The 12,242-nt window shown below is 34.9% G+C and overlaps 1 protein-coding gene across 2 annotated transcripts; it reads right to left on the bottom strand.

Annotated features, from left to right (window-relative positions):
* Positions 1-862: 862 nt before the first annotated feature.
* gja5b (gap junction protein, alpha 5b) lies at positions 863-11,846 on the bottom strand. 2 transcript variants are annotated; one of them, XM_065295404.2, is made up of 2 exons: positions 11,046-11,846; positions 863-3,741 (listed from the first exon to the last, which is right to left on the bottom strand). In XM_065295404.2, the coding sequence occupies exon 2, from the start codon at positions 3,724-3,726 to the stop codon at positions 2,596-2,598; it is 1,131 nt and encodes a 376-aa protein (XP_065151476.2). In that variant the 5' UTR covers positions 3,727-3,741; positions 11,046-11,846; the 3' UTR covers positions 863-2,595. The 2 variants fall into 2 exon arrangements, with proteins under 2 accessions (XP_065151476.2, XP_065151475.2); XM_065295403.2 differs by having other exon boundaries at positions 11,027-11,845.
* Between the last annotated feature and the right edge of the window lie 396 nt (positions 11,847-12,242).

The following is a 12,242-nucleotide window of genomic DNA, read 5'->3' as shown; positions in this document are numbered from 1 at the left end:
CAGAGTACTCGAAAATTTGAATATGCAGCCAGAAGATTTCGAGTACTGTTTTCAGCCCAGTTTTCCCGCGGACTCAGGTAATGCAAAATGGTAAAAATATCTAAAACATAATTTGGCTTAGTTGTTGATTGTTTTTTGTAACTACTGTTAACATACTAGGTAGAAAGTTATTATCATGTTGTTGTTATTATGAACACGAGCAAAGCAAGCTAACGTTAGCACATCCTGTGCAGCTGTCAATCAAAGAACGATATCAGCTACTGTCAATCATCTCGCCTCAAGACCCGCCCTCATTTAGAACGTTCAGAATTATGTGGTCATGCATTTTCACCGTTACTGTAGCAGTGAACAGCTCAATTTTTTTATATGAAGTTAGTACATTTGATGGCAGCACAATCAACTACATATATGTGCTGAAATATAGTGTTGGAGCATAATGTTGTTTTAGGGTGGACTTCCGCTTTAAGTAGGTCAAAGTTTGTGGTTTGCTTTATGACTTATATCCACTAATGTGGCTTTCACAGATCTGTGTAAAAGACATCTGTGCAGGCCATTTGACTCCAGTATGTTCACAACAGAAGTCAGTGTTGAATTAGTGATGCTGAAAACGGTTTAACATCTTGCCACCGGCCTTTTTCGCTGTTCTTTTTATCCTCCTCTAATATGACAAACATCAAGTTCAATTGAACAAATCAAATTCAATACATATCTTATTTCAATATATGAAAGTTTCAGATGCATTGAGTATTTTCATTGTTCACACTCTATCAACATAAGGAGGAGTGTAAACAAAGCTGCATGTATTTATGTGACCCTGTCTGTAAAATCCAGGTTAACGTCTAATAATCTAACAATTATGAGATTAAAAGCATCAAAGTTTTATTTCAATCTCACTCAGTCAGTATTAAAGATATCAAGGTTATATTTTCGCCTTATCAGTCATCTTTAACATCTCATTCAACAGTAATTAACAAAATACAGAATTGGTAAGAAACATCAGTGCATTATGTGGAAAAAAAATTCAGACTTAGGTTGAATTAAAAGTGCATTGTGTAACTTTTAGAAGGATCTCTTGACAGAAATGCAATATAATATACATAACTATATTATCAGTTGTCTATAAAGACTTCACGTAATGAACTGTATTGTTTTTATTACCTTAGTATGAGCCATTTTTATCTACATACACTGCGAGTCCCCTTACAAGCCACTAAACAGACTACACTGCAAAAAATTCTTAAATTAAGATGCTTTTTGATGAGCAAAATGACCCAGGAAAAAAAGTCTAGTTTTTAGACCAAAAATATCAAATTTAAGTGATTTTGTGCGTAAAACAAGCAAAAATATATGCCAATGGGGTAAGCAAAAAAATCTTGAACATTTTTCTTAAACACTAAATAAAATTTCAACACTGCAAAAAATAATTTTCAAGAAAAAAATCTTAGTATTTTTGTCTTGTTTTCAGTACAAATATCTAAAAATTCTTAAATTAAGATTAAGTGATTTTGTGCATAAAACAAGAAAAAAAATCTGCCAATGGGGTAAGCAAATTTTTCTTGAATTTAGTGTTTAAGAAAAATGTTCAAGATTTTTTTGCTTAACCGATTGGCAGATTTTTTTTGCTTGTTTTATGCACAAAATCACTTAAATTTGATATTTTTGGTCTAAAAACTAGACTTTTTTCTTGGGTCATTTTGCTCATCAAGAAAAAGCATCTTAATTTAAGAATTTTTAGAAAGTTTTACTAAAAACAGGACAAAAATACTAAGAAATGATTTCTTGAAAAAAAATTTTAGCAGTGAAGAAAAATGTGCTGACCCCATTGACAAATTTTTTGGCTTGCACAAAATTTTGGCTTGCACAAAATTTTTTGGCTTGCACAAAATCACTTAAATTTGATATTTTTTGTCTTAAACTAGACTTATTTCTTGGGTCATTTTGCTCATCAAGAAAAAGCATCTTAATTTAAGAATTTTTAGAAAGTTTTACTAAAAACAAGACAAAAATACTAAGAAATGTTTTTCTTGAAAAAAAATTTTAGCAGTGAAGAAAAATGTGCTTACCCCATTGACAATTTTTTTGGCTTGCACAAAATCACTTAAATTTGATATTTTTTGTCTTAAACTAGACTTATTTTTTTGGGTCGTTTTGCTAATCAAGAAAAAGCATCTTAATTTAAGAATTTTTTATATTTTTACTGAAAACAAGACAAAAATGCTAAAAAAAAAATTCTTGAAAATCATTTTTTTGCAGTGTACACATGTTTGTCATGTGCAGTTAAAATGCATCTTGATTTAAGATTTTTTTTTACATATTTTTACAAAAAACAAGACAGAAATACTAAGTAAGAAAGTTATTTTTTGCCATGTGCTGGCTACCGCTGCTTCTTTTGGCTACAAGCTGTTGGTTGCAATTCACAATCTTACCACAAGATATCGCTAAAATCAACACAGTGGACCTTTAAAGTGATATTGTGTTTAAAACAAATCAAGTAATGCGTAATTATAAAATAGGTCTGTAAGATCAAGTGCAACGTCAATTGCGTCAGGTTTATGCCTAGTAGTCACACCCAGCATCCCTTTATCAAACGCGACGCTATACCGCAAGGTCATTCGGTCTTATGCGGCTGCTGGTTCCGCTGCTCTTGCTAAACCTTCTCCTGTCCTCAAGAAACTCACTGCTGCTTAGCAACGTGGCCGAAGCGTACGAGTTTGGCGTGTCCGTAGGCGCTTGTGAGAAGCTCATCTTAAAGAAATCCACCCCTAGGTAGTCCTGGCTGTGGTTACGTTCGGTGGCCAGGTTCACCGAGTTCTGCTGGTGCGCCATGCGGTCGTGAAAAGGCGGAAAGCTGGGGTGCGCGAGAGAGTGAGCGTGCGACTGTATAGTGGGCGAAGACGGTGGCGACGTCGCCAAGCACTGGTTAAAATCTGGAGGCGGAGTGCATGCCCGATTCGGAGTGGACAGATGGGGCGAGGTCGCAGCCAAGGTGGACGGGGTGTTGGGACGTTGATCGGAAGTTTTGTATCTGTGCAAAAACTTCTTAAAGTGCTTCCACGCCAGATGATACAGTTCGACGATACTGAGCAAAAGAGACACCGCCGCCACCGCTAGCATGAACACGATAAACACGTTCTTCTCCGTAGGTCGCGAGATGTAGCAGTTCACCGGATGCGGGCACGGATGGGCCTTGCACACGTAGAGCACATCAAGAAAGACCCCGTAGATCAAATACTGGGCTGTGATGAAGATCACCTCCATCACACTGCGGAGAAGAATGCTAAGTATGTATGTTTGTAGCAGAGCGCCCTTCAATTTCACTTTCCCCCCTCCTCCCTCGTCCTCCTTCCCACAATCCTTTCCTTTCTCCGGGTAATTTTCTCCGTCTCCCTCGTCTTCCTGCTCTTTCTTTCTCTTTTCCTCTCTGCGGACGATGTGCATGGCGTGTCCTATGTAGATGAGAGAGGGTGTGGATACAAACACGATCTGAAGCACCCAGTACCGTATGTGCGCTATTGGGAAGGCTCGGTCATAGCAAACGTTCTCACAACCGGGCTGCTCAGTGTCGCAGGTGAAGTCCTCCTGCTCGTCGCCCCAGGACGACTCCGCAGCCGTTCCCAGGACCAGGATCCTGAAGATGAAGAGAACGGTGAGCCACACCTTTCCCACCGAGGTGGAATGTTCTTGGACTTCTTCAAGAAAGTTCCCAAGTAAACTCCAGTCAGCCATGTCTAATCTGGATACCTTAAGAAAAAGAGGAAGTGTGTTAAAAGTGCCGTGTGTAACAATTTTTGTTAGGTCATCATTGGCTGTTTTTAAACAATTAACTGATGTCCGTCCGGCAGTGGGAACATTTGCTTTTATCTACCGATAACGATTATAGTGCGATATATCGGTGCATACCTATAAATCAGGGGTCTCCAAACTTTTTGTGGGCAAGGGCTACCACAATGGACAAAAAAATCTGGAGAGCTACTTTTTTGATATAGTATATTTGTATATTTGTATAGTGTATAGAAGCTGGCGTGCAGTTTATAAGGTAAATAAATTAAATACTATAGTATTTCTAAAATAACATTGATAACGAAAAACAATTGTATCCATACAGATAGTCCATAAACACTGTTTTACTGCCCAGCTAAACATTAAACAATGTACCTTTCTTGTTTAAACAAAACACTATTGGGCGGTTTCCCAGAAAATGTTTAGATTAAGCCTTATATAAGTTTTTACAAATATACCTTACAAAAAACAATGGTGTGCATCTTGAGACAGAAACAATGGCACTGATACATGTAAAGATATTTAAGTACAAGTTCAGTCAAAGCAGCTCAAACTTGCATTTTAGTCTGGGACTAGGATAAACCCTGTCCAGGAAACCAACCCAATGTTGTATTTATAATAAAGTGCATTACAATTTAGGACCATTTAATACTTGCCATTGTCTTATACTGCAGTCAGTTTGGCCTAACATGACACTAGGCTAAAAGATTTTATATATATAGTAACATGAAGTATGCTTACTTTGACATATCTCAAATGTAGCAAAATTATTATTATTACTAAAAATAGTGTTTTCTCATGTTATAATAAAACAAATATGATCTGAGATTGTATGTTTTGCGTGAGTGTAGATGTCTGGTCTGAAGTAGAAACTTTTCCCACACAGTCAAATTTTGAGAGTCTGGGAAACAGGCGAAGGAATTTAAGGAACCTGCAGCTAAAAATAAGTGCAAAAGAACCACATATTTAGTGGTATTAATCTTCCTTGATAAATTAAAAGATCTTAGCATTTCCTGTTGTCATTATACTATAAATAACTGTGAAAATGTGTACCGAAAAGCATTGACAATAATTAATAAAGAATTCAGTTTAATAATAAAATGCAGGTATGGTATTCAAATAAAACCAACACGTTTATCAGTTAAAATAAAGCAATATTACTTCACAATGTATTACTAAATTAATTACTAAATGATTCAATGTCACTTTAGGGTTATGTGTATAATTTTTTCACCTGAATAACTCAATACGGCCTGGATCTTTTCTGTCTCTCTCTCTCTCTTACTCAGCGTCTTAATACTCCAGGGGCTTTATGGGAAGAGGGATTTAAGAAAAGTCTCACCGCTTTACCATGTGAACTACATCTGTATGTTTTAGTGGAAATTTCTCATGGGAAGCACTGAAATAAATGTGGAAATAAATGAAACTACAGAAACACACTGTTCAAACACACCCAATTCAGAGCATTAATATCTCAATTAACCATGATCTTTACTTAATATCCTAAAGATAATTTTAGCCCAATTGTATTGTTGGCTATTGCTAAAAATATACCTGTCCGACTTATTGCTGGTTTTGTAGTCCAGGGTCATACTGTATATGTATATATATATATATATATATATGTATATGTGTATATATATATATATATATATATATATATATTTTTTTTTTTTTTTTATTTATATATAATATGGAATATATAAAAATATAAATAAATATATATACACATGTAAATGTTTCTTAAATACATACATGAATGTGTGTGTATTTATATATACATAATAATTACACACAACACAAACTCATATGTTATGCAAAGAATTACTTTTATTTTGTATGAGATTAATCTAAATTATTAGCCTAATATATATATGTGACTTTGAACATGGTTGCGTATATAAAGAATCTGGCATCAAATGTGGGAATTATATATTTAAGGACAGACTGAATATACTTGGGCACACACATCCCTCTGGAGGCTCTATATGGGTCCGCTTCACTTCCTCCCCTTTGAGGAAACAATCTTAAACAATATCATTTTCCTCTTACAAGGTACTTGAATAGAAATTGGCAAAGTTCAAGAGGCTGAGGTCAAAGAGTTTAACATCAGCACCTACAACACAGATGAACAAATATCAGGTGTGATGATGTTGATCTTTTACGGGTGTAAAAATAAAGGTTTCTTCAAGGTGACCGACCATTTTTGATTCTCTAAACCTAAAACTTTCTTACCTTTTTATAGCGAACCGAAAGAAGAAAGAAAGGTTTTTATGAAAACATTAAGCTATAAACGGTTCTTCTATTGAACTGTTTAAAAGATTTGAGAGCAACTGACTTGAAACTTAGTCGAGACAAAATGTAGGTCACAAATAAATGAACTGCCCATCAACAGGGATCAAGTCATTTACAGTAAACACATGTGAATGTTTCTCTGGGCTATTTTTGTGTCAGTGAAACTTTCAGGAAGAAGGGGGCGAGACCCACTGCTTTCTCCTTAGTTGTTTACCCAAGGAAAGGAGAACAATGTAGGAGTCTTCGACGGCAGGGGCATCTAGAGATACGGCCTGATGAATAGCAACGCAATCAGCCATCAAGAAGAGAACCATGATCATCCGGTCTCTGTTTGTCCCGTCTGCATTTGAGTCAGCATTATGACAAAAAACATGATAACGGACGTAAATGTAGATAATAGTGGAATTATTATTTGGGTTGACTTCTACATGGGCTTCCTTTCTTTCCTTCCTTCCTTTCACAGTATAGTATAAAATTGATTTGGATGAATTACACAAAGCATTACAAGTCCTCTAAAGCATTATGATATATCTGTTTGAGGAACTGAACAAATTTAATTTATTATTTACTCCTAATCTTCCACTCCAATGAGCCGTGACCATCATTGAGTCAGTAGGCTGAATCATTCAGTCCAACCGTGAAGGTTTTGTGAATCAGATCAACTGATTCATTTGAAAGAGCCAACTCAAACAAATTGTTTGTTGATAGTACTTTCATACTTTTACATACTTTCATGATCTTTTTTTTGTGTTACATAAAAGTGTACAAGTTATATATACTACAAGTTTACTAATTCAAAGTGTGTTCTACTTTAGTAGTAGGCCTACATTGTAAAAAAAATCTGTAGAAATTACAATGTTATTGCAGCTGGGTTGCCGGTAATTTACCGTAGATTTACATTTATGTTATTTACTGGCAAGAGTTTTTATCTTTACAGAATAAAACTATACAATAACAGCCTCATGCAAAGCATTCTGGGAACCAGAAATCATCATCAACCTTTTTCTGTTTTTTGCTTCAGATTTTGTTTCCCAGAATGTTTTGCTTGATGCTGTTTTTTTAGTTTTTCTCTTTAAAGACAAAGACAAAATGTTTAATGTTCATTTAACTTTGAACAAAATTTTGCCAGTAAAAAACATAAATTTAATTCTACGGTAAATTACCGGCAACCCAGCTGCAATTTCTACGGAATTTTTTTACAGTGTACTACAGGACCATTTTAAAAGTATACTAAATACATGTAATTCTTTGGTTTTTAGTGTATTGCAATAAATGTCATCAAGAGCACCTATTTCATTGCTAAAAAACAATATTTTTTGTATTTGGTATAAACAATTTATTCGCCTGGTTTATTGTTAAAAAGACATTATTTTCCACATCCTGTACATTTTGTAGCTCCATATTTTACTCTCTTCCTGAAACGCACGGATTTGAAAAGCGCTGTGTCCCTGATTGGCCAGCAAATCTGTAAGTTTTGATTGGCCTGAATACCTCTGCCATCAGTCGGAAATGTTACGCTTACCATGTTTGAAAGATTCACCCACAATGCAATGCTAACAGGAGTTAGCTTACAGACTACCGAAGCGGGAGGAATTATGATAATGACGTTCTTGTCTACATCAACAATACCAGGAAGTAAAATGTTGCCTACAATCCGTGTGTTTGTTGTAGTTCAAGAAAAGAGATCTACATTGGAGACGATAACTCACGTCATTGTTTATTTTGCATATTGTTAACATGTACTTACACACTTACATACCAAAAAAGTTAATTTAACAATAGGTGCTCTTTAAAATAATCTTCAGTACATTTGTGTTCTTAAGTGTGTCTTAAGAAGTACTAAAGATTATTTTAGGTAAACAATTAGTGTGTAAAAATAGTAGTACACTTACTAAGTGTACTTTTTACCTGGGATCCTATCATATTACTACAGAAGACTAGGAATACAGATGCACTAAATGCCACCTCTATCAAAAACGAGAAAGTGACATTGACACCATAACATTATGGTGACTTGATTGTAAACAACCTTCAAAAACATTGCAGTACATAAATGGTTTAGAGAGAAAGAGACAGAGAGATAGACATGTTTACAGCTCAGGACCTTTGTCAGATGATAGGGTGTGACAAATATAAAATAACTTCCCATCTGGAACCTCAAAAAGGCACACAGGCTAACCCTTACAGACTGATGCTTGTTAGGGGTTAATGACATGACATGACAAGGATTGTGTTCAGGGACATTACTATAACAATAACATGATACATTTATGACATATATCACTTTTTTCTATAAAGCTTATTAAGTTTAAATACATTTTCAGTATTTTTAAATAAAAAAGTTTCTCAAACTTGTTAAATGGCAGGCGAGACAACTGTCCAAATTGACAGTTTAAGACGACTAAAAATGGTGTTTACATTATTAAAAAAATCTAATTAAGATACTTTGGCATTATTTTATGTTCAAAAGCTTTCCCATCAGTAATTGTTGGGATGTTAGAATATTTGAAAAACTTTTTCCAACAATTTGGATGTTCTCAAATGTCAAGGTTTAAACGCAATTATGTGGCTTTAATTAAGAAGTTACAAGTATAAACAGTAAACATGATATTACATCATCTAGTGAACCCCAGGTGGTCTTTATGCCTGAATGAAAAGTAATCAATTTTCAAATACTAAAAAATAGCCACTTTATTGTCATGGGTAGGCTGGTACACTTTCTGTGTCAGGTGGTACAACCAATGTAAAAAAAAAAACTATTTATCAAAACATTATAACTGTATATAAAAGTATATTTATATATATAACTTATGCCAGCATATGTCTTTTAGATATGTAAATGTAAATTTATCGCAGATGTCAGGTGGTGCAACTGCTATGAATGCCCCTAAAAATAAACAAATATGAAGCTAAATCATTTTAATAAGCAAACAATTTTGCTAATCATTTTTGTTTTAATAAATGCAAACTAAAGTTGTCTATAATTGATAATATATATATATATATATATATATATATATATATATATATATATATATATATATATATATATATATATATATATATATATATATATATATATATATATATTAATTATGGTACTTAAATTTAAAGTTTTCAAATGTTAGTTTTATGATAAAGTTGTTTTACACTTTTAGGATTATAATTTTAAAGGGACACTCCACTTTTTTTTGAAAATAGGCTTATTTTCCAGCTTCCCTAGACTTAAACAATTGAGTTTTACCATTTTGAAATCCATTCAGCTGATCTTCGGGTCTGACGGCACCACTTTTAGCTTAGCTTAATCCATTGCATCTGATTAGACCTTTAGCATCACGCTAAAAAATAACCGAAGAAGACTTTCGATATTTTTCCTTTTTAAACTTGCCTTGAATTATGTATTTACATCGTGTACTAAGAATGACGGAAAATTAAAAGTTGCGATTTTCTAGGCAATATGGCTAGGAACTATACTCTAATTCTGGCATAATAATCAAGTCATTTGCTGCCGTTCCATGGGTGCAACAGGCACAATGATATTACGCAGTGCCCGAAAATAGTCCCCAGCTATTGAAAGTGACCAAGGGGACTATTTTCGGGCCCTGCCTAATATCACTGCGGAGCTCTAGGGGAGCTGGAAAATAATAATAATAATAATTCGTTACATTTATATAGCGCTTTACTGCAGACCTCAAAGCGCTTTACATATGAAAGGGGAAATCTCCTCAACCACCACTAATGTGCAGCATCCACCTGGATGATTTGCAAGTTTGGCCAGGATGCCGGGGCACACCCCTACTCTTTTTCGAATGACATCCTGGGATTTTTAACGACCACAGAGAGTCGCGACCTCGGTTTAACGTCTCATCCGAAAGACGAAAAAAATAAGCCTATATTCAAAAAAGTGGAGTGTCCCTTTAAATGCCACTATCAAATAAACAAAGAATTAGCATGACACAGGGAGCGCATTAAATGGCAAATAGACAATTATTGGTTGTATCACCTCACAAATGTTTTAATGGGAATATCAAAATATTGTGAAAAAAATCATTAAATTGACTGAAACGTTATAAACAAAACTTTTAAAACCCATTGTTTCTGAATCAAAAATATGCATTGTCATTGACCCATAAGACACTGCTTTTACTAGTGAGTTAGTGTATTTAAAGAGCCTCTCCTGGGAATCATTATAGCTGTCTATTCATCAGGCTTTTCCTATTAGTTCCCAGCATGTTAAAACACCAGAGAGACCTAATATTGATCTTTAGCCAAACGCTGTGAGGTTAGAATAAATTAGATCAGAGGAGCGCCATGCAGAATTTTAATATGTACCTACATTTTTTATCTACATTTAATAACTGTTGGAATGGCATATTCATTATTATGCTTTTGGTGATATTAAGCGACGCAGTGCAACTTTATTTACCTAAGCTAACACATTTCATACACAAAAAGAATTTTAAAGAGTTTTAACAAAAACATTTTTGTCTTTCTAATTTTTTCTTATGTTGTCGCTGTTTAAAAATCTTCATGAGAACTTCTGCTGAGATTTGAGAATGATTGTGATCAATATGTGACCCTGTCTCTGAAATCCAGGCTAACGTCTCAATAATGAGATAAAGAGCATCAAATGTACATTTTACAATCTGGCCTTACTCAGTCAATATTCAAGATATCAATGCTATATTTTCCCAAACTGTTCTTTACATTATGTGCGTAAACAGTAAAGCACAAAAATGACTTTTGATGGGTTTACACAGCCAAGGTCACTTATATGTTTAATGTTGCCAAAAAAAATAAAAGGTCAATTCATAAAAAACGTCTGTACCTGGAGATGCTTTGGATGAGAGCATCTTGAAATGCATGAATGTAATATAAATTAATATTTAAAATATGTATGCTTTATTCCCAATTTAGCCATTAGCAATATATATATGTGCAACACCCTCACCTGTTCTCTATCTGTGTACCTTTCAATGAAGTTGCCCAACAGGTGTCTGGTTAAAATCCGTCAGGTGTGTTCGTCTCTCTTCAGACTGATGGGTAAAGGATTGCCGTTTTGGAGACGTTGATTGACAGGTTCTTCTATGATCTCTGTCTTTACTTCCTTCTCTTTCGAGATGCGGGTATACTTGCCAAAATAACTTTTCGGGCTGCCAGTCACGATTCCTCAGAGATGGCAGATGATGTTTCACTTTGATATACTGTAAGTTCTCAGCGATTAGCGCCTGAAGTTGAGTGTCTCACAAAGTAGTGTTATAGCTCTGATCAAAGTCTGCTAAGAATCCTGAATATATGAGTACACAGCCATACGGTTTGATGTTTTTTCAGAGATATAAGGGAGTTGTAGCAGTTATGTTGACACCTTGAGGTGTATGAAGTACGTTCCTCTTGTCCTGACAAGGCCGTTCTGACAGACTGAGTCTCTTGGGTTGAGGTTACAACCAAAAACCATTCAAGGATGGATGACTCGATGTTGAATGAATGAATGTTTGTCAGATGGTGTTTGAAGACGATCACCTGTGTGGATGCCACTCAAAAGCGAATCTTACTTGAAGTGTTAAATGTAAACAAATCAATCACTCCTCTACTAGATGGGTATCGGTCCTCTATTGCTGTCGTTTCCAATGGCCGTGCTGATAATAAGAAACAGCTGCTTGAAGGTCGACCACAGTCACGGATGAGATGGAAGTGTTGTCGCATGCAATGGGCATGTCAAGAAATACCAGCAGAAGTGCTTGTGCCTCCCTCGTTCTCCTCCTTTCCCCTCCCATTTCTCCTCTCGACTCACAATGCCTGCCTGCCACTCTATTTTAGCTGGAGAAATATCTCATTATCAGGAAGGAAAGTGAGATTGTATTGAGAAACAATGGGAATTTGACTCAGGCTTATGGTCTCTTGGTGATTATTTTGAGCTGTAGACGTTTCAAACGGGACTCGCTCCTGCAACGTGTTGAAAGCACGGACTGAATGAATGTTTAATTTCGATGACTTAACAGAAGTTGTTATCACTGTAAAAATTCTTTGTTGCACTTTAATTTTTAAGTTTAATCAACTTGAAATTACAATTGATTTCAACTTTCTTGACTAGTGAGGAGTTGCTACAGTATGAATAAATAAAAAAAAGTTCAATAAGCTTATTTCAACTTTATTTTTATAATTTATAG

Source organism: Paramisgurnus dabryanus, chromosome 4 (genome assembly GCF_030506205.2).
Source record: "Paramisgurnus dabryanus chromosome 4, PD_genome_1.1, whole genome shotgun sequence".
NCBI classification, from domain to species: Eukaryota; Metazoa; Chordata; class Actinopteri; order Cypriniformes; family Cobitidae; genus Paramisgurnus; species Paramisgurnus dabryanus.
The sequence above is the reverse complement of the archived record's forward strand: the minus strand, read 5'-3'. Positions and strand labels throughout refer to the sequence as shown.